This window comes from Podarcis pityusensis, assembly GCF_964106645.2.
Source record: "Podarcis pityusensis genome assembly, chromosome: 12".
NCBI lineage: Eukaryota > Metazoa > Chordata > Lepidosauria > Squamata > Lacertidae > Podarcis > Podarcis pityusensis.
Genome location: NC_138037.1, coordinates 2,623,302 through 2,646,296, shown reverse-complemented (window position 1 = coordinate 2,646,296; position 22,995 = coordinate 2,623,302). Strand labels below are relative to the sequence as shown.

General features: G+C 49.3%; 1 protein-coding gene across 1 annotated transcript; it reads left to right on the top strand.

Annotated features, from left to right (window-relative positions):
• Nucleotides 1-1,754: 1,754 nt before the first annotated feature.
• Nucleotides 1,755-22,277, top strand: LOC308460118 (zinc finger protein 777-like; the record flags this gene model as incomplete). Its single annotated transcript, XM_080976105.1, has 7 exons — nt 1,755-1,829; nt 4,704-5,162; nt 11,852-12,244; nt 14,629-14,755; nt 17,258-17,371; nt 18,977-19,231; nt 20,835-22,277. 7 exons carry the CDS (start codon nt 1,755-1,757, stop codon nt 21,974-21,976), a joined length of 2,565 nt encoding a protein of 854 aa, XP_080832231.1. The 3' UTR covers nt 21,977-22,277.
• Nucleotides 22,278-22,995: the final 718 nt, after the last annotated feature.

Below are 22,995 nucleotides of genomic sequence, written 5' to 3'. Positions count from 1 at the left end.
CAGGACTCCAGGTGTGACCTGACCAAGGCAGAATAGGCCCTTGATCTGAACATTATACTCCTGTTGATGCAGCCTGGAATAGCATTTGCTTTTTTTGCCGCTGCATCACAATGTGGACTCAGAAAACACAGGCAGTAAAAAGTGGCTTAGTTACAGTGGTTTAAGTTCCTAAACCATTGGCAAAAGAACACAATAATATGTCTCAAGAGCCAGAGGCAACCAGATCAGACCCCTTTACATGCTGGCTGAGCATCTCAGATAGACTGAGGAGTGTCAGGATCAAGTCCCTTTGTACCCGAGAATCGGTCCCAGGCCCTGTTCAAGGAGGTTGGAGCTTGTGGCGTATCCAACTTTTGTGCCCTGTAAGTTCGAGGTCTCCTGTCTATAATTTATGTTATCTTATATTGTTAATATTATTACAATAATATAATAAACGATATTAAGATGCACTGTTATATATAAGCTACGCAATTATAAATGATTATTATTATCATTATACGCATTATATAAGCATTATATGCTTACCTTTTTCCGTGAAAGGAGCGCAAGGAGGCTTACAGATAGAATAAAGGTAAAGGTAAAGGTACCCCTGCCCGTACGGGCCAGTCTTGACAGACTGTAGGGTTGTGCGCTCATCTCACTCTAGAGGCCGGGAGCCAGCGCTGTCCGCAGACACTTCCGGGTCACGTGGCCAGTGTGACGAAGCTGCTCCGGCGAACCGGTACCAGAGCAGCACACGGAAACGCCGTTTACCTTCCCGCTATAAAGCGGTACCTATTTATCTGCTTGCACTTAATTGTGCTTTCGAACTGCTAGGTGGGCAGGAGCTGGGACCGACGACGGGAGCTCACCCCGCCGCGGGGATTTGAATCGCCGACCATGCGATCGGCAAGTCCTAGGCGCTGAGGTTTTACCCACAGCGCCACCCGCGTCCCTTTACAGATAGAATAGGAACTGCTAAAAACATAGGGGGGAAATCATTGAAAAACAACTAGACATTGATAGAATTTAAACTATATATATTTATGAATGTAAAAGATATATAAAAAACATACATAGTTGCAATAAAAACAGCATGGCACCAGACCTTACATTAAAAGCAGTTAAATTACACACACATTATATTATATATTATATCTAGGAAAAACAGAAAAGTTATTAAACACAGAATTAAAACTCTCTCTCTATATATATATATATGAATGAACAACAATAAAAACATCGCAGTGCATGCCTTTTCCTTAAAAACAGTCTGTTCCTAAAAGCCCGTTGGAATAAGTTCTTCGCCTGCTGTCGGAAGGACATGGAGGGAGGCAGCCTGGTTTCTTGTGGCAGGGAGTTCCAAAGTTGTCTTGGAGCAGCCACCACGCAGAGATCTCAGATCTTGGGTAGGTTTGTAGGAGAGTTCTTTCAGATAGCCTGGACCTAAGCTGTATAGGGTTTTATCATTGGGATTCCCCGCATTGCAGGGGGTTGGACTAGATGACCCTGGAGGTCCCTAGACATTCCGTGCTTCTTGAAACAATAACAGCGACGTGTTCCCCCTCCACCCTGTAGGGGTCGCTGCGCGGAAAAGAGCCGCCCGGCTTCCCTTGCGCAATCGACTCTGGTCACGCGGAAATTCGCTCAACACCAAGAGGATGGGTCAAGGACTCCGCGGGGGTAGAAGCTGCACTTCCGGCTTTCAGTTGACCCTGAGTGTGTGTGTATGGGGTGGGGGCTAAACGAAGTAAATCAAGAGGGGGCAGCCATAGATGGAGTGGGGCGGAGGCGAGCATCTTGAGTCCCTTTTCTTTGGAGAACAGAACCTGGAGCCGGGATTGCATGGGGCAAATAAAGATGTATAATTTATTATTAAGCTTCCACCTTGGATGGTCTGGTAGATGGAATTCGGTGGCTACTGGAACAAATCAAATGTAAAAACGTCCAGTAACCAGGCTTGTTTACATTCATTCACATATACATTAGTGCATGCCCACTTGTGGCAAGGGGAATGTCACTATGTCCTTGGGTATGAATGGGTGGATAAATTTCTCCCTGGCACATGTGTGTCCACAGTTTCTCCCACTGATGTTTGTCTGATAAGTAGCTTTAACTATACGGACCTTTGTTGGCAATGTGATGTCTCTGCTTTTTAAGATGCTGTCTAGGTTTGTCTGCCTGATAAGTTGTTCTTTAGTCGTTTAGTCGTGTCCGACTCTTCGTGACCCCCTGGACCAGAGCACACCAGGCACTCCTGTCTTCCACTGCCTCCCGCAGTTTGGTCAAACTCATGCTGGTAGCTCCGAGAACACTGTCCAACCATCTCATCCTCTGTCGTCCCCTTCTCCTTGTGCCCTCCATCTTTCCCAGCATCAGGGTCTTTTCCAGGGAGTCTTCTCTTCTCATGAGGTGGCCAAAGTCTTGAAGCCTCAGCTTCAGGATCTGTCCTTCCAGTGAGCACTCAGGGCTGATTTCCTTCAGAATGGAGAGGTTTGATCTTCTTGCAGTCCATGGGACTCTCAAGAGTCTCCTCCAGCACCAGAATTCAAAAGCATCCATTCTTCGGCAATCAGCCTTCTTGATGGTCCAGCTCTCACTTCCATACATCACTACTGGGAAAACCATAGCTTGAACTATACGGACCGTTGTTGGAAAGGTGATGTCTCTGCTTTTTAAGATGCTGTCTAGGTTTGTCTGTCTGATAAGGTAAAGGTAAAGGGACCCCTGACCATTAGGTCCAGTCATGGCCGACTCTGGAGTTGTGGCGCTCATCTTGCTTTATTGGCCGAGGGAGCCTGCGTACAGCTTCCGGGTCATGTAGCCAGCATGACTAAGCCGCTTCTGGCGAACCAGAGCAGCGCACGGAAACGCCGTTTACCTTCCCGCTGGAGCGGTACCTCTTTATCTACTTGCACTTTGAGGTGCTTTCGAACTGCTAGGTTGGCAGGAGCAGGGACCGAGCAACGGGAGCTCACCCCGTCGCGGGGATTCGAACCGCTGACCTTCTGATCAGCAAGTCCTAGGCTCTGTGGTTTAGCCCACAGCACCACCCGTGTCCCGCTCTGATAAGTTACCACTTGGCAAATGAATGCTCAGACCTAATACTCAGACATAAGAATCCCCCACCAGAACAACTCTATCAAATTGGGATTCAACTTCACTTTATTGGCCCCCATACAGTCCACCATAGGTTCCAGATCCAACACCTTTGCAGGCGGAAAAGCACACCCAGTTCAGATGGAATGGGAAAACAGAGCTGTGTGTCATCAACATACTGATAATATACGGACAATATTTTTTATAACAGGCAGCCCTGTTTCGGGAAGTTTTTAATGTCCGACGCTGTATTGTTTTTAATATTTGGTTGGAAGCCGCCCAGAGTGGCTGGGGAAACCCAGACAGATGAGCGGGGTATAAATAATAAATTTATTATTATTATTATTATTATTATTATTATTATTAAATTTGAATACCACCCTTCATCCGTAGCTCCATAACATAAAGGAGGCGCCTTCAGGGAGCCCGGAACACAGATGTTGCCGCGCACTTAAAATAAACGCAACGACAATTTCCCCAAGGCTGCAGCTCTGTAGCCTCCTTTATCTATTACATTTGTATCCCACTTTTTCTTCCAAGGCGCTGAAGATGCTTCACCTGGTTCTCCTGCTCCTCCCTGTTTTATCATCGCACCAACCCTGTGAGGTGGGCCGGGCTGAAAGGCAGTGACTGGCCCCCCAGCCCAGGGAGCTGAGTGGGGGATTAAAACCCACATCTCACCACTCTGCTCCACTGGCATGTGTGCCTGCAACCCCTCCAAGCAGGGCTGGGGACGCCCCCTCCTCCCCAAAACTTGTAGTACCGGTAGTTTCCAGAGGTAGTGCAATGGTCAGCGTCCGACTGGGACACTGGGAGAGACCCGGGTTCGAATCCCCCCCCCCCGCACTAGGCTCACTGGGTGTGTGGCCTTGCGGGGAGCAGTCTCACTGGCTTCTCTCAGCCTTGACCTACCTCACAGGGGTGTTGTTAGTGAGGGTAGAATGAAGGAGGAGGAGGAGAAGAGAACCATGCCCCAGGCCACCTTTTGAGCAACTTGGAGAAATATGGGTGGGATATGAATGCAGCAAGCAAGCAAGCAAGCAAGCAAGCAGTAAATGAATAAATAAATAAATAAAATTGGCACGGCCGGCAGCATATAAATGCAATAAATAAATAAAAAATTTTAAAAGGCAGAAAAACCGCCTTAGATCTGCGGGACGCAGCCGACAGGTGTAAATGAAATAATAATTATTATAATACTATAATGATAAATATAATAATAAATATAATAAATAAAACCACGTGCAAGAAATAAGAAATAAAAAATCAGCACGGCCGCCTTAGATCTGCTGGCCGCAGCCGACGGATGTAAATGAAATAATTATTATTAATAATAAATAAATAAATAAATAAATAAAACCACGTGCAAGAAATAAAAAATCAGCACGGCCGCCTTAGATTTGCTGGATGCACCTGCTTGGGGCTATTCATTCCGTTAATTTAATTTCATTAAAGCCACATACCGTAGGAGGAAATAACCCTCCAAAGTGTTTAAGAAAAGTGAACAAACGAACGGATAGATAGATAGATAGATAGATAAATAAATAAATAAATGCCGTCGCCCCTTAACTATTTCTTTTTTGCGTGTGTAGTTATCTGACCACCCCCCACCCCCCACCCCGCAGAGGGCGCCGAACGGGAGCCGGAAGTTCTGGGGCGCCGCTGCCTCGCGGCACAGGGTGCTCCTCTTTACCCCTTGCGGCGCCGGCGGCGACAGGAGACGCAGCAGCAGCAGCAGCAGCAGCAGCGCGTCGAGCGACGGCGTCGAGCCTCGGAGCGCGCCTCCCCGGTGCGCCTGCGCGCCGCGTCCCGTGCGCGCATGCGCGCCCCCTAGCGCAGAGCGGCGCTGGGCAAGCCTGTGGCTGCTGCGTGAGGAGCTGCGCTCGGCGGCGGCGGCCGCCTCCTTCCTTCCCTCCCTCCTTCCTGGCTCCCCTCGCTCCGTCCGGCCTCCGCCTCCTCCTCCTCCTCCTCCTCCGCCGGGCGGCGGGCGGACCCAGCAGCCCGGCTGGAACCTCGTTGCGGCGCCGAGCCCCGGCCGAGGGGGGCAACAAAGGGCCATGGAGGGGGGGGCGCCGCCCGCACAGGTGAGGCGGGGGGGGTTAACCCTGTCCTGCCCGGAGGGGGGTGTCAGAGGGGGGGGACCCTTCCCAGGAGGAGGGGGGCTGGTGGGGAGGGGGACACTCGCACGCTTGGCTTCGGGGGTCCGGGGGGGGGGGCCAGCTGCGTTTTGTGGGGAGAGGGATCATCTATACTCGGGGGGGGGGGGAGAGAGGAAAATGTGTATCTTGGGGGGGAGGGAAATGTGTGTCTTTTTTGGGGGGGGTCCTTAATCTGCGAGTCTTACGAAAGCTGCGTTTTGTGGGGAGAGGGATAATCTATACTCGGGGGGGGAAGAGGAAATGTGTGTCTTTTGGGGGGGGAAGAGGAAATGTGTGTCTTTTGGGGGGAGAGGAAAATGTGTGTCTTTTTTGGGGGGGGTCCTTCCTCTGCGAGTCTTATGAAAGCTGCGTTTGGTAGGGAGAGGGGTGAACTCTACAGTGGGGGAAGGGAAATGTGTTTCTTTTTTGGGGGGGGTATCTTGTGCTTCCCCCTCTGCCTCCCCCTCCCCAGTTAGCTGCCTTTGGGGGGGGGCAGGTGGTGGTGCCGAGTTTGAGGGGTTCCCCCACCACCACCACTTTCCCACCCGGTGGGCCTGTCAAAAGCCGGCCCAGACAGCTGCTTGCTGCAGTCCTTGGAGGCTGCCTGCCTGTACTGGGGGGGGGGGGGGCGCCTCTGTCGTAGCTCTTGAAATTTATGCAAAAAGGGGTGGTGGTGGGGGACAAGCATTTATCCCTCTGTGTGTGTGTGTGTGTGTTTTCCGCCCCCCACTTTCCGATTTTCCCTGGGCTTCTCCTGCCACAGTTTGGCAGATTACACCCCGCCTTCCTTCCCTTAACCTTATTGCTACCATGCAAATGGCACAACCAGCTGGTCATTTGTGGCCTGTGCAGTAGAATGAGAAGTGGGGGGAGGGAGGAGGGAGGGAAGAAAGAGAGATTTGTTTACATCAGGCTTTGTTTTCAGCCATCATTGGGGCTCGGGGCATTTGCCTTTCCAAAGAGGGCTAGCCCCCCCATCCCATAACCCTGCTCTCCTGCCTGCTCTCCCTTATCCCTAAACCCCCATTCCTGTTGGGAATACCCCTCTCCAGCGAGGTGGTGCTGATCTTTTAGGAAGAGGGGTGAAGAAGAAGAAAGCGTAAGCGTTTAATCCTCCGGCCCTCCTTGCTTACACAGATTTCACCCAAGGCGTTGATTTCAAGCCTTGGGCCACACCGGCGTCTGTGAGAAACCCCCTGATCTCTTTCAACCTTTCATTTCTTTCTTCCGGAGCCTGACACAGACACCAATTCTGTCTCCTGTCCTGCATGTTTCTAACCAGCTGTCAGTAGCCTTGAGTGCAGGGAGAGAGAGAGATAGAGAGAGAGATGGGATGTTGTTGTTAATATTAAGGTGAAGCCAAAACAGATCTGTCTTTGGACAGGAAGGAGGGGGTTCCTGCTCTTCGTTCTATAGACCAGTTTGTAGAACAGGATGTTATTTCTTCTTTGTGTGGGGAGAGATATTCCATTATAAAATGTTGTTGGGGTTCCTCAGCAGCCGCCCTTGTTATCTCAAGATTAGCTCTCCTCTGAACAATCTCCAGTTTTCTGGGTCTTGCTCTTAAACTGTGTCTGAAATCTCAGGTGAAGGCCGGGTACAGGGACCATTCTGGAGCAACTGGGAAGCGTGTGTGTTTGTGTGTGTGTGTGTTGAGTTCAGCTTGCCCTGTGGTAGAATTGACCCTAAAAACAGTACCATGGCCAGGGCCTTGTAAATGCATGGCAAGCCCTCAGCATAGCCTCCCCTCCTAAAAAAATGGTAATGAGGAAGGAGGCGTGGCCACGGGGCTGTCTTCTGATGCACCTGAGGCAAGGATGCTCCTGGCATAGGATTTCCCCCTGTTCAGTATAAAGTTATTGGCTAAGGCTGCAGTCTACTCAGAAGCAAGCCCCGCTGAGTTCAGCAAAGCTCACTCCCAGTGAAGTGGGATTACGGTTGCGGCCTTATGCAAAGGAGTGCATAGACATTCTGCTTCTTAATTTAGAGCTCCCCTGGGCAGGGCTCACACAGGAAGCGCTAAGGTGTTAGCCAGGAAGTGGGGTTTTGAGAGTTGATGGGGGAACTGCAGCAACCTAAAGCCTCTCTGAAGAACCACAAGCCCGGCTGGAGGTAGAAGGAAGAGAGACTGACTCAAGCTGGCTTCTGCCACGGTTTTGTTATTTGTCAGGCAGTTATTAGGGCCTTTCCCCAGCTGGAGATTCCCGGTGGTTAAGCTGGTTCATGTCTGTAGTGCAAATGGGGCTGCCCCACCAGGCAGAAGGTTGCGCTTAGCTTTGCAGATATTGAATGTCTCAGGGAACAACGGGGCACTTTTTCTCGTTTTTTTACTCCTTACTGGGTTTTTAATTTTATTTTAAACAACCACCCTGTCTTTGATATATACAGAGTATCTTCTAAAATACAAGTTGTGCGCATATTAAGATACATATGTGTCACTTGTGGTAACTGAGGGTATATGTTTCTGTGGTTTTTTTTTCTAGGACCCACAATCCTTACTTCCAAATTTGGGGAGCCAAACTTAAATTTCAACTGTCCTGGTTTTGGAAGCATCCATGCCCACATAAATTGGTCCCCCCCCCCCCCCGCACCAACCTGGTGCTCTCCAGATCTGAAGACATCAGGTCTAGATGAGTGTCGTTAAAGCTTTAGATTCTGTTAGAAGTTCAGTGAGATGTTGAATTACAGGAAGGTACTGTGTCTCTCTCCACACACACATGCACAAAGTTGTGCCATTTTAATTTATTTGTATGCTGCCTTTCTGCAAAAAGCAGCTCTATGAAAAATTCTAAAACCATCAATATTGAATAACTTGCATGCACGAAATCATTTCTAAAACACCAATCAATATGAGCAGCATGGGCACCTGTGATGACAGGGAGCATTTTGCTAGCTCAGTTCTCTTCCAGATCTTTCTTTTAACAGAGCCAAGCCAGGTAGCCTACACTCCTGCTGTAGCTCTCCTGCCTCTGGGCTAAGCACAGGAGCCAAGTGGAATCATAGAATTGTAGAGTTGGAAGGGACCGCGAGGGTCATCTAGTCCAGCCCCCTGCAGTGCAGAAATCTTTTGCCCAATGGGGGGCTTGAACTGAACCCATGACCCATGAGATTAAGAGTCTCATGCTCTACTGACCATGCTACTCTGAGGGAGCCTCACAGCTCAGAGGCAGTATGCCTCTGATTGCTAGATTCTGGGGATAACAACAGGGAAGGACCATGCCCTGTTGCCAGGCCCTGTGTGTGAGGACTGAAGGGCATTTGGCTGTCAGCCAGGATGCCAGACAAACTGGAGCTTTGAGCTAATGGTGCGAGGTGATCTTTATGCTAGCCTTTCCCAACCAGATGCTCTCCAGATGTTTAGGGACTACAATGTCCATCAGCCCCAGCATCATACGGGAGAGCTGATTATGGGAGTTTTCATCCAAAACATCTGGAGGGCACCTGCTTTGAAAACACTTGCCTCATGTAGTTACGCCCTTCCTCTCGTATAGGCAGGTGTTGCTGCAAATGTGTGTCTTCAGGTCTATGGGCAATGCACTTGCCTTGCCTGTTGGTTAGCCCACAGATCCAAGAAATTCCAAATAATCATTCCATCATGCTATTTGGACGCCACCTTTCCAAAGACAAAACCATGCTCAAGGCGGCTTGCAACATAAAAAAAAACTTTGGTAACTGCAGACATAGCAAAAGTAGCCATGAACAATAAACAGAAGACCAGAAAGCACACATCCAAACGGAACAATTTCCACATGAATCGTAAGAGCCAAAATAAAGATATAAAAAATTAACAGCAACAATTGCCCCCCAACAAGACCCCTCAAACAAAAACCCAGCCCATTAAAATAACAGCTCCTGTACATTCGCACACAATTGCTTGCATGTTTACCCAACAAGGGGAGCTGCTAATGAGAATGGAACCTGTTTGCCCTGGCCTTTTAGCGCTGGATATATCCCTGGGTGTGCCCCATTTGCTCTCGTACCTGCTCTTGACCAGCTGCGCTCGGCTGTTCCATCAAACACATTATCTCAGCGATCTGGTTCTGTTGTGGCTACATGCCTAGCAAATTGAGAGTGGGGGCTTGAATTGGGAGCTCCCAGTTCACAATCTCACTGCGCTGTCTTACAGGCGTCTCCTCTGAAGTAAGCCTCATTGCCGTCAGTGGGACTTGCTCTTTTGGATTAGCATCCTTAGCAAGGGTGGTGGTGAGGAATCGTTTGCCCTCCGGGTGCTGTTGGATCTTCCAGATGCCACCAGCCATCCAAATGGCCAACGGTTAGGGATGACAGGGATTCATTTGTTTAAAACAGTGTTAGGCTCACCTTCATTGTCAAGCAACCCCAAGGTTGGGCACAATGAAACGAAACAAGCTTAGGTAAGTTCAACAGCATTGGAGAATCACAGGTTTCTTCTTGCTGGTTCGCAGGGCTGGAACATCCCCCCTCCCCAGCCAGTTGTAGTTTCAAGCATCCCACTGGAGTGCATTGAAAATGTGGGCTGCAACAACAACAAAAAGTCTTTTAAGATTGGCACCTCAAACTTATTATGGCATAAGCTTTTGTGGACCAGAGTCCACTTCGTCAGAAGTCTTATCCTGACCTGCAAGTACATATATACTTGGTGGTGGTGGTGGGATTATAAAAAGTGAGGTCAGGAGGATTTGACGGCTGCTCCTCTGGAAATGAGGACAATGAGCAATTATTTCTGTCCTCCTGGGCAGAGAGCATTGGCTAAGACTTCCCTTTTCCAAGGCTGCCTATCTTCCCACGAGTCAGTGCAAGGGAATACGGGTAGCCATTGCTCTGCTTTGGGGCTTGGTAGGCCACAAAGCCAAGAACAGCAGTATCGGCCTACAGCACAAGCTGAGAAAAGCCCAGCTGCTGGATGAGGCCAAAGGAGGCTCATCTAGCTCAGCATCTTGTTCTTGCAGTGGCCAACCTGAATGTCCAAAGCGAAGCCCAGGGGCAGGAACCCAATGCAATGGCATTTTCAATTCCCAGCAAGTGGTATTCAGCAGCGTTCAAAATTCACCAGGCGCATTTTGCACCTGGCTATCGGCTGCTTGCAACCAAGTGAAGATGCCTGGGAGACAATATGGCGCTTGACATCACCACCAACTGGAGGTGCGTGCCTGAGGATCCTTGGATCTTGATTGTTTTCACACACTAGCAACACATCCTGTAGTATTCTATCCGTTGTATTTTATCTGCACAATCGGAATGGATTTCAGGAGCAAAAAAGTCACATTGAAAAATACGACTTTCGATCCCCGAATGGCAACTAGGCATTCCGTTTTGGCGACTGTAACGACTGTAACCTTGGCTTAGGGAGCAATTTGGCAACTAGCTTGTATATCTGAGTTTCTAACACGGGTATTCAGAGACAGTGGAGGTAGTAGGCATCCATCCTAACAATGCCTACTCATTTGTACTCAGGCCCATTAAATTTAATAGGGTTTCCTCCCAGGTGAATGGGGTTAGCAGCGCAGCCCCATTCGCCACTGAAGAAGCCGAACGAATAACAGAAAAAGGGACATGGGAGTAAACTGCTTTAGAAAGTGAGGTGCAAATAAAGTAGTGAAACAACAACTTCCCAGCAACAATCACATCATATGCAATATGTTATGCTCTTGGTAGGCTCCTTTGGTGATATAAAAATAGTTGTAAGAAACATTCTAGTAAAAAAACCCAATGACCCACACCGAGTTCATGCTGGGTAACCAAAATGATCAAGGGGATGGAATGACTCCCCTGTGGAGGAAGGTTGCAGCGTTTGGTACTTTTTAGTTTAGAGGAAAGGTAAGAAGCAACATGAGAGAAGTTTATAAAACGATGCACGGCATCTAGAAAGTGGGTGGAGAAAAGTTTTTCTCCTTCATACCTGTGGGCATCCCAGTGAAGCTGAATGTGGGAAGATCTAGGATAGATTAACGAAAGCCCTCTTTCATGCAATGTATAGTTAAACTGTGGAACTCAATGCCACAGGAGGCAGCAATGGCCACCAACATGGGTGGCTTTCAAAGAGGATTAGACAAATTCATGGAGGGGGAGAGAGCTGTCAACGGCTACTAGCCACGATGGCTATATTCTGCATCCACAGGCAGAGGCAGCAATGCTTCCGAATTCTTGTGGCTGGAGACCACAGGAGGGGAGAGTCCTCTTCCCCACCTGCTGGCTGGCCACTATGAGAACAGGATGCTGGGCTAGATGGGCCATTGGCCTGATCCTGCAGGCTCTTCTTATGTTCTCAAGTGTGGAGCAGTGCATTCATATTTTCATTGCAGGACAGTGAGCACTGGAAGCTGCTTATCCTGGATCAGACCAATGGTCCATCCAGCTCACTAGCACCTTCACCAGTCTTGGGGGACCTGTGGGCCTCTAGATGTTATGGGACTACAACTCCCATCGTCCCTGACTTGGTCATGTTGGCTGCTGGAGCAGATGGGAGCTGGGAGTCGATGTTTAGAGACCAACAGGTCTACCACCGCTGCTCTACACTGTCAGTGCCTCTCCAGGTTTTCAGACAGAGATTTTTGCCAGCCCTTGCTGGAGATGCCTGCAATTGAGCCTTGGACCTCCTGCGTGCAAACCAGTTGCTGTGGCTGTTTCCCCTAACCCCTGTCTTTTTCTTCAACCAGGCATCAGAACTGGACCGGGAGCCTCGGCGACGGTTTCCTCCTCGGCTCCCCACCGACACCGACCAAATGTTCGAAAGGGAAACGCAGACCGCCGAGATCTCTCTCACCTTGGTGGCGTCCTTCCAAGCGATGGAGAAGAAGGTGGAGTCTCACGCCACGCGGTTGCTGGATTTGGAGGGCAGGACGGGGATGGCGGAGAAAAAGATAATAGACTGCGAGAAAACAGCTGTGGAAATCGGGAACCAACTGGAGAGCAAGTGGGCTGCTTTGGGGACTCTGATCCAGGAGTACGGGCTGCTGCAAAGGAGGCTGGAGAACATGGAGAACCTCCTGAAGAACCGTAATTTCTGGATCCTCAGGTTCCCCCCAGGCTCCAAGGGAGAAACCCCCAAGGTAAGGGCCTCATTGGTGTTGCAGGATAATGTTGTATCTTCCACCTAGATCCGTGATCTGAGCATGAAAACCTGAGCATGAAAACAACTAATCTAGAATGGGGCAGCTAGTCTGGTGACTGGGAGCGGCCACTGAGACCACATAACACCGGTCCTGAAAGACCTACATTGGCTCCCAGTATGTTTCTGAGCACTGTTCAAAGTGTTGGTGCTGACCTTTCAAGCCCCAAACGGCCTCGGTCCTGTATACCTGAAGGAGCGTCTCCACCCCCATCATTCGGCCCGTACACTGAGGTCCAGCGCCGAGGGCCTTCTGGCAGTTCCCTCCCTGTGACAAGTGAGGTTACAGGGAACCAGGCAGAGGGCCTTCTCGGTAGTAGTGCCCTCCCTCCCATCAGATGTCAAGGAAATAAACAACTATCTGACTTTTAGGAGACATCTGAAGGCCGCCCTGTCAAGGGACGATTTTAATGTTTGATGTTTTATCGTGTTTTAAATATTCTGTTGGAAGCTGCCCAGAGTGGCTGGGGAAACCCAGCCAGATGGGCGGGGTATAAATAATAAATTATTATTATTGCGAAGCTTTAAAAGGAAATTAAACAAATGTATGGTGGAGGCTATGAGGCTGCAGTCGTATGGACTCATTGAAGCCAACTTCTGAGTAGGCATGTGCAGGACTGCATGGTCAAGCAAGATTTATGGAACCTCCATGTGCAGAAGCAGTCGTATCACTGAGTGCCAGTTAGTGGGGAGCAAGTTATTGCCTTCAGGCCTTTTTTGTGTGTATGGTTGACTATGGTTGGAAAACAGGATCTTTGAGTAGATGGACCTTTGATCTGATCTATGGAAAACTGGGACTTGGGAAAACAAGGCCCTGTCTAATGTCCCTGGGCAGGGCGAGTCAGTGTTGAGATTGAAAGATTAAAAAAAACCTCTAGAGCCTTTATTTTGTTTCATCTTGGTTGCATTTAGTTAACTCACGTTGAGAGGAAAGGTTTGCAGAAATAGCTCACAAGAGGGAATCTAAATTTCTTCTTTTTTATTTAAAGATGAAGTGAGACAGCTGTCCAGAAGAAGCTATAATTTACATAGAGATGGAGTCTAGATTTCTGCGCAATTCAGACATCCAATTTCTGCAGTTTGAAATAATTTGCGACAGTGAAATTGGTTCTACTTAATCTATGTCTTTTGTTTGGTGGCAAAGCTGACAGAGGGAGGAGAGTTCTTCTAAGGCAGGGGTATTTGTTGGACTACAACTCCCATCATTCCCGGCTATTGCCTATGCTGGCTGGGGCTGATGGGAATTGCAGTTGACAATATCTTGCACATTCCTTGGGAATAAGTGATACTGAGTTCATGGGAACTTACTGCATAGGATTGAGCTGTTGGGGATGTTTTGAATAAGGACTAGGAGGTGGGGGACCAGGAGAGTTAGGGGGTGTGCTCACTCATTTGACGCTTAGGAGGACAACCATGGTGATATTGTAGTTAGTTCACCATTCAGTCATGGTGAAGATATACATGCATGGTTAGATACTAGTTCAGAAAATAAAAATGTTCAATCCAAGATCAGTCAAGAGAATGGGAACATTATTAACGGTCTTCAAACAAAAACATCTTGGAGGTCCCAGGCCACAGAGAGGTTAGGCTGGCCTCAACCAGAGCCGGGGCTTTTTCGGCTGTGGCTCCGATCTGGTGGAACGCTCAGTCCCAAGAGACTAGGGCCATGCGGGACTTGACATCCTTCCGCAGGGCCTGCAAGACAGAGCTGTTCCACCAGGCCTTTGACCAGGGCACAGCCTGACCCCCCTCCTTTGGTAATTCTTCACAGAACTCGAGCCCAATGGTTGCCGTCAATTTGATTTGAACTGATTTTATAATGAATTGATTTTAGAATGCTGTATTATTTTACTGTTGTTAGCCGCTCTGAGCCGGGCTTTGGCTGGGGAAGGCGGGATATAAATAAAATTTTATTATTATTATTATTATTATTATTATTATTATTATTATTTTCAAAGAAGCGAAGAGAGCTACTATTCGCATGTGATCAGTGCAAAATAGAAGCAAATTTGGGGAGAGCCTGCAATCCACGCATTTGTTTTTTAATATACCTCCACCACGTAGTCCATTGGCTTAGCAGTGCCTTGCAAAACACATATCAAATGGGTCGATTTATCTGAAACTATGATACGCAAGGCCTTTGTGAACCAGATGTTAAGGGGAAAAGATTGGCGTACTTTTCCATAATGTTTCCAATAAGAGAACTTACAGTGATTGATTTTGGCCCAGGGATTTCCAGCTGGGACCCTAGCTCTTACAAAAGCAGGTGTGAAATGTTGGTTGGATGAGAAGCTTGGAGAATACTGACAGCTCTTGTGGTTGCAGGTGCCCGTGACGTTTGACGACGTGTCCGTCTATTTCAACGAAAAGGAGTGGGAGAAGCTGGAGGAGTGGCAGAAGGAGCTGTACAAGAACTTAATGAAGGGGAACCACGAATCCTTGATCTCTCTGGGTAATGTTGCGCAAGGCAGTTGTGGGCTCCAGCTGGCCTGGACAGGGAACTCCATGCATCCTTCCGGGGAAGGGCTGAATTTGAGTGCCAAACCATTTGTCTCTGGGGCCAGATAATCATGGGGCACTCTGCTTATGCCGTCCCTACTTAAGCCAGATCATTTGCTTAATCTGCTGGAAGCTGTTTCCACTCTCATTACGTCCGGCACTCTGGACCATTGTCTGTTCAGCTGATTCTTTGATTGATTGATTGGGGAATGGGCATCCCCACCTTCCAAATCGGAATTTGCATGGTTGATCTTGTCACGTTGATAACCGCCCTGGAATTGCGATCGACGTTGTTACAAGCTTGTGTCTGAACCCAGTATTCCTGTGTCTCCCTACACACATTGCCAAGAGGTTTCAGACCTTTGACCAGAGTTATAACACGTGTTCATTACAAATACTGTAAGTGTTTACTCTTAACCTTATGCCCCAGGAAGTTCACGCACAAGAGGAATAAATCGGGTTTATTGCATGGACTGAAAGCGAGAGGGTATAGCGATTGTGCCTCAGGCAGCGAAGTTATAAGCAGGAAGCAACTTATGCGAGATACACACCTTGATTTAAAGAGTAAAGAAGGATCCCTATCAAAAGCAGCCTCCCTTTTGGAACATGCCATGAATTCCACTGTTGACAGTGGAACGGTCTCCCTTGGGAGGTTGTGGACTCTCCTTCCTTAGAGCAGCCTTTCTCTAGCTGTGGGTCCCCAGATGTTGTTGAACTACAACTCTCATCACCCCTAGCTAGCAAGGCCAGAGCTCAGGGATGATGGGCGTTGTAGTCCAACAACATCTGGGGACCCACAGGTTGAGAACCGCTGCCTTAGAGGTTTTTCAGCAGAGGTTGCATGGCCATCTGTCAGGGATGCGTTAGCTGTGATTCCTGAGTAGCAGTGGGTTGGGCTAGATGACCTTTGGGGTGCCTTCCAACTCTAAAATTCTATAATTCTGTGATTCTATGAAACGTAAAGGAGGCAACAAAATAAAATATGTCCCTTCCTCCACCCCCCTCTCTTCATGTAAAGCGTATGATTTACAGGCAGAAACTGTGTCTTTGCGTCAAATTACTGTGTTTTTTGCTCTATAAGACTCACTTTTTCCCTCCTAAAAAGTAGGGGGAAATGTGTGTGCGTCTTATGGAGCGAATGCAGGCTGCGCAGCTATCCCAGAAGCCAGAACAGCAAGAGGGATCGCTGCTTTCGCTGCGCAGTCTCTTGCTGTTCTGGCTTCTGGGATTCAGAATATTTTTTTTATTGTTTTCCTCCTCCAAAAACTAGGTGTATCTTATGGTCTGGTGCGTCTTATAGAGCGAAAATATGGTAAATGTTGGGGAATGAAAGATAAGATTCATGCCTTTCGGTAACAGGCATCAACAGGTTTACCGTACCTATTAGCCAATCACCCATTCCCACTACCCTTCTGAGAAATACCCCTCCCCACCCTCTCACCTCTCACTATATATAAGGGTCTGGTGCCTTCTGTTTCAGTGTATCTGAAGAAGTGTTCATGCACACAAAAGCTTATACCCAGAACAAACTTAGTTGGTCTCTAAGATGCTACTGGACAATTTTTTTCATTTTTTTGGGAAGGATTCTTTTAAATACTTTTTTAGGGGAAATTATTTTTTTTAAGGACTTGATTCTTTTAAAGGAATTTTTTTGGGAAGAGTTTTTTAAATAATCTTTTTCTAGGTTTTTATTTATTTATTTCGACTACGGCAGACCAACACAGCTACCTACCTGAATCTACTGGCTGCCTGTTCATGCAACACTTTGATGCTGGGTGTTTTTGGACCTGTTCATGAAAGTAGTTCACCTCTTTCTTCTCCTTTTGTCTCATGTTAGGGTTAGGGCCAGGGCCTTTTCAGCACTGGCCCCGACTTGGTGCAACGCTCTGTCACAAGAGACCAGGGCCCTGTGGGACTTGACATCTTTCCGCAGGGCCTGCAAGACAGAGCTGTTCCGTCTGGCCTTTGTTCTGGAATCAGTCTGACCCTTATGTTTCCCTCCCCTTATGGTCTTGATTTATTGGCTACTTTTAAAATGAGGCTGCATTTTAAATTGCATTTTAACCTGTGTTTTAAATTGGGTCCCCCCCCCCCACATTATGTTTTTTACTGTGATTTTATTGGTGTTATCTGCCCTGAGCCCAGCTCTGGCCAGGGAGGGTGGGGTATAAATAAAATTTATTTTTATGTTTATATTTATTTGTTTGTTCATGTGCAGAATTTCTCCCCTGCCCTTCTAGCGCCCATGTACCACTCAGGGTGGCTTACAACAATTTTAAATCGCAACACAATCAATATACATTTATTTATTTGTCAAAATTTATTTGCCGCTTAATCAACAGAAATCTGTAAGCGGTTTACATAAAACCATGTGAAACAGTAATTTAAAATGTTGACTAACTGCCTCCCACCCGTCTCCTAAACCGGTGACCGTCTTGTTCTTTGTCTCCAACAGACTATGCAATTTCTAAGCCGGGCGTTTTGGCCCAGGCAGAGCCTGGTACCGACTCGTGTCTTGGAGATGAGCAGGACTCAGAAGAGCAAGGCAGTCTTCCTGATCCTACTGCAGGTGAGCAACGGGTCTGTAGGATTTGTGCTGCAGGTCTGTCTCCGTGTGTGTGTGGGGGGGTGTGTCCTGCAACAAAAGGCACTGCTTTAAGTTCAGACAGAACTGTTTAGTCCTGCTTCAGTATTTATTTCTCTCTTTTTTTTTACAAACAAACCCCACTGTCACAAAACTCGTTTTATGCAAATCGTAGCCATGATGGCTGTGCTGGGCCTCCAGAATTTGAGGCGGGGGTGCTTCTGAATCCTAGCTGCTGGAAACCACAGGAGGGGAGAGGCGCTGTTGTGCTCAAAGCCTGCTTGCAGGTTTCTCATGCTCAGAGCAACCTAGCTCCTGTCAGTACGCCTTTCAACCGATGTGCAGCAACTGGGCTCAATAACTGGTTCTGCCCCGACTGGGCTAGGTGACTGGAGCACTTTCAGAGACCTTCCAATCCTGGGAAACAGGTCCCAGTGCCCTGGACCCACAACTGTGCATTGTGAGCACCAGACTCATTCAGAATATAAATAACGCAGAAGCTAGCCGTGAAGCGTAACTCCTTTTATTTATAATAGCTACTACAAACTAACGAACTACTGGCTTGCATGAGTGTTACATCTCCCACTCAGCCACCTAGTCACAACATAGATAAGACTCTCTCTACAAACAGAGTAAGGCATTCAGTCAGGAGCGGAAGAGGAGAAGAGCAGTTTCCGCCCACTCCTTTCTCAAAACATCAGATCAGGAGATTCTTGCAATGGGAGGGGGTGAAAATATCAACAGCTCCTGCACTTTGTGCCAGCTGCAGCTTTAGGGGCAGCCCCATGTAGAGGGCATTGCAGCAGTCCAGGCAAAAGGGTGGGATATTTGTTGTTTAGTCGTGTCCGACTCTTCGTGACCCCCTGGACCAGAGCACGCCAGGCACTCCTGTCTTCCACTGCCTCCCACAGTTTGGTCAAACTCATGCTGGTAGCTTCGAGAACACTGTCCCACCATCTTGTCCTCCGTCGTCCCCTTCTCCTTGTGCCCTCCATCTTTCCCAACATCAGGGTCTTTTCCAGGGAGTCTTCTCTTCTCATGAGGTGGCCAAAGTCTTGGAGCCTCAGCTTCAGGATCTGTCCTACCAGTGAGCACTCAGGGCTGATTTCCTTCAGAATGGAGAGGTTTGATCTTCTTGCAGTCCATGGGACTCTCAAGAGTCTCCTCCAGCACCAGAATTCAAAAGCATCCATTCTTCGGCGATCAGCCTTCTTTATGGTCCAGCTCTTACTTCCATACATCACTACTGAGAAAACCATAGCTTTACCTGTACGGACCTTTGTTGGCAAGGTGATGTCTCTGCTTTTTAAGATGCTGTCTAGGTGGGATATAAAAGCGTTAAATATATAAATAGGCTACCTAGTCCGGAGTCCGCGTGGAATGATGGTGCTGCGTTCCTGGTGCATCCTAGTCCAGTGGCAGAACATGCAGGGGCTGGCTGTTGAAGGGGGTTTCTTCAGAACAGCGAGAGCCACTGCCAGCCCCCTACCCTGCAATGTTGTCGCTGTAGGCTTTCGCTGATCCTCCTGCAATTTTACATTTTTGTAAAAAAATAAAATCCTCTTCCTTTCTGAATCCTTCCTCCCGCAGCTGGCATCAGGGTGGTGATCAAAACAGAGGAGCCCCATTCCGACGACTGCCCGGAAGACCTGGAGCCGCACCAAATGTCTGGGAGCTCAGAGGGGGATTTCCAGGGCCTGGATCAAGAAGCCCCCTGCAGAAGTCCTTACAGCGCAGCCACACCTCTGGGGAACTTTGCAGGGAATAACCTCGAGGAAGTGGGCGACTACGACATGGGCTTCGGGGAAATCAAGAGAGTAACTGTCCAGCACGGCACATGCACAGGTAAGAGCTTGCAAAACAAGGTTTATTAAATTTCTGAGAAATCAATCAACTTAACCAAATACAACTTGATGGTTGTTCCATCAATACTGCAAACAGCCCCAGTGTTCCAAAGGAGCCTTCAGATAAATAGCATAGCCAATGGACTATTTCGCTCTAGTAAGTCTCTTCCTCTTGCATGTGATTGTGGGGGTCTTCAAGTTGGTGGCCAGGTTGCACGGAACAGCAATGGGTCCAATCTCGCTCTGGCAGCATGCAGTTGATGTGTCTGTTTTTCTAACGCACACCATGAGTCAGGTGTCAGACCCTGGCCTGATTTCAAGCATTTAGATACAGTGGTACCTCTCGATGCGAACGGGATTTGTTCCGGAGCCCTGTTCACATCCTGAGCAGAATGCAACCTGCGCATCCGCGGGTTGCAATTCGCAGCTTCTGTGCATGCGTGTGACGTCATTTTGAGCATCTTCACATGCGCAGTCAGCGAAATCCGGAAGTAACCCGTTCCGTTACTTCCGGGTCGCCCCGAAACGCAACCTGAAAATGCTCAGCCTGAAGCATCTTTAACCCGAGATATGACTGTATTTCCACCTGTGCTGCTGGCAGTAGAGCAGCACAGGCGTCCTTTGATTTTCTGAGTGAAGTGGACCAGGGAGCCTTCAAGGGAGTCTTGGGCTGAGCTGGGGTTTGCATAAAGGTTTCCCAGCTTATATTCTGGCTCTTGCCATCCACCTGTTGGTGCATGAGTACGAACTGAGGGTAACTCTGAGGCTGGGGAGAGCAGCACCTCACAATCTTGCAGTGCAAAATTCCTTTCCCCCTACCACTCTCCCTTGATCAGTGGTGTTCCCGGAGGGCTGCGTGGTAATCTCTCTTCTTCTCTCCTCACCCCCAGCCCTGCTGATAGAGCAAATTCAGCCATTCCCCAAAGCCATATAACCACTCTGCTCAAGGTAATAATAATAATAATAATAATAATAAAATTTATTTATACCCTGCCCTCCCCAGCCAAGACCAACACCGGTATAAAAACAATTGATTGAAATACAACATTAAAATGCAGCCTCATTTCAGTAGGAACTCAAATCAAAAACTTTTGGGGATGAAAACATCAAGTCTTCACCAAGGCTAACTATCCAGACTGGTCCTACGTGGGCCAGAAAAAAGCCAGGGAAGCCCCCAAATAGGAGTTACAACGCAGAAGGAGAAGGGAAAAAGGAAAGAGGGGATCAAATTTACTCCAAGCCAAAGGCCAGGCGGAACAACTCTGTCTTACAAGCCCTGCGGAAAAAAATCAGATTCTTCAGGGCCCTGGTCTCATGAGACAGAGCGTTCCACCAGGCCGGAGCCAGTGTTGAAAAGGCCCTGGCTCTGGTTGCGGCTAATCTGACTTCCTTAGGGTAGTCTGTGTGGATTGCGAAAGTTGCCATTTTTTTAAAAAAGAAAGAAAAGTAATTCCTACTCTTTGGCATTGAGAGGGTTGCAGGGACTCATGACTGTCAACAAACTGGCAGGCCGTTTTCAGGAAATCCTGGAGAAACTTTAACCCTGAAATGTTTCCCCTGCCGATCAAGTGACGCCCTGACCTTTCCTTTTGTTTCCCTCCAAGATGGCGGCATTGTGATCAAAATGGAGGAGGAGGAGGAGGAAGAAGAGGAAGAGGAGGAGGAGGAAGAAGAAGAAGAAGACCCTGTCAACTTGGAGCCGCGTGGGCTGTTCTCCTCGAGAGCGGAGCCCCCCTGCTCGCTGAATTGCAACGTGGAAGTGATGCGGGAAGAGAAGCGGGTGGTGAAGCCCTCCAGGGCCACGGTGGGCATCTGCGCCCCTCTGTGCGAAAGGGACAGTGGCGTCGAGTCGCGGCCGGTCACCTTCCAGCAGAGGAACCGGACGCGCGAGAGGCCGTACATCTGCCCGGAGTGCGGCAAGAGCTTCATGCTGCGCATCAACTACATAATCCACCAGCGCAACCACCTCAAGGAAGGCCCCTACGAGTGCCACGCCTGCGACCTCAGCTTCCGCATCAAGCAACAGTTCCTGCTGCACCAACGGCTGCACACCGCGCGGCGCGGGGTGGCTCCCCCGCCCCGGCGGGGCCAGGCCTACCCCGACAAGCGCAGCCTCAAGCCGCAGCCCAGGCCCCCGCCGGCCCCAGGGAAGCCCTACAAGTGCGGCGAGTGCGAGAGCAGCTTCAGCCACAAGTCGAGCCTAAGCAAGCACCAGATCACGCACGTGGGCGAGCGGCCGTACTCGTGCGGTGAGTGCCGCAAGAGCTTCCGGCTGCAGATCTCGCTGGCCATGCACCAGCGGGTGCACGCCGGCAAGAACGAGCTGTCCTTCATCTGCCCGCAGTGCGGCAAGGCCTTCAGCCGCCCCTCGCACCTCCTGCGGCACCAGCGGACTCACACGGGCGAGCGGCCCTACAAGTGCAGCCAGTGCGACAAGACCTTCAGCGAGAAGTCCAAGCTGACCAACCACTACCGGGTGCACACGCGGGAGCGGCCCCACGCCTGCGGCGAGTGCGGCAAGGGCTTCATCCGCAAGCACCACCTGCTGGAGCACCAGCGCATCCACACCGGCGAGCGGCCCTACCACTGCACCGAGTGCGGGAAGAACTTCACCCAGAAGCACCACCTCCTGGAGCACCAGCGGGCGCACACCGGCGAGAGGCCCTACCCCTGCACGGAGTGCGCCAAGTGCTTCCGCTACAAGCAGTCCCTCAAGTACCACTTGCGGACACACATGGGGGAATGAGGACTGCTTCGCCCCCTTGCTCTCTCCCATCGCACTAAAGCCCGGGGATCGGGGAACTGACGGGGTGGGGAGCTGGGGGTTGGGGGGAGAATCCTCCCAGTGCACCCCTCCGCCCTCTCCCCTGCCCCGTGCCCTGGGAGCACAGACTCATGGTCTCGTCCTTCAAGTAAATAACGGGTTTCAGAACCAAACTAACCATACCTGTGTTGGCACCGCGCCACCTGCCAGCCCTGAACTCTCCGCCTTGCTTCTGCCTTCCCTGCCCTGTTCTGCTTTTTTTTATAATAAATGTGGAGTCTGATTTTTCTTTGGTAAGCAAATGCCTTCAGGTTTTGGGTTTGTTTCACGAGTGTCTGGGAACTCTGTATCCTGGAGAAAGCCCAGGTGAACAGAAGGTCCTCAAGGAGCTAGTCCTGAATGTGTGTATGAGCATGTTTAGACCCAAGGAGAGAAAGCCCCAAAGGACCCCTTTCAGCAGGGACAGGAGGAACCCCAGCGTTGCCACATTTGCCTTAAGATGCGTTGTGCAATTTGGAGGAGAGGGGCGGCATCCTTGTGTGTACTTTGCACTGTTGTTGCACAGTTTGGGTCTTCTTTGACACTGGGCAGAATTGACATATTATTTGTTTCCCCTGTGGGAGAGAAGTTTGGATTTGTAATTACTCAGGAGGTGGGGGAAACATGCTGGGAGAAGAAACTGCTTGTGATTATTTCAGGAAGACTCCATTGGTTTTCTTCCCCCTGGTACATATGAAGCATCCTTAAAGGTAAAGGGACCCCTGACCATTAGGTCCAGTCGTGGCCACTCTGGGGTTGCAGCGCTCATCTCGCTTTACTGGCCGAGGGAGCTGGCGTACAGCTTCCGGGTCATGTGGCCAGCATGACTAAGCCGCTTCTGGCGAACCAGAGAAGCGCACGGAATCGCTGTTTACCTTCCCGCCGGAGTGGTACCTATTTATCTATTTATCCTTACCTGGTCAAATGGCGGGTCCTTCTAGCTTGCTATTTCCTGCTTTGAT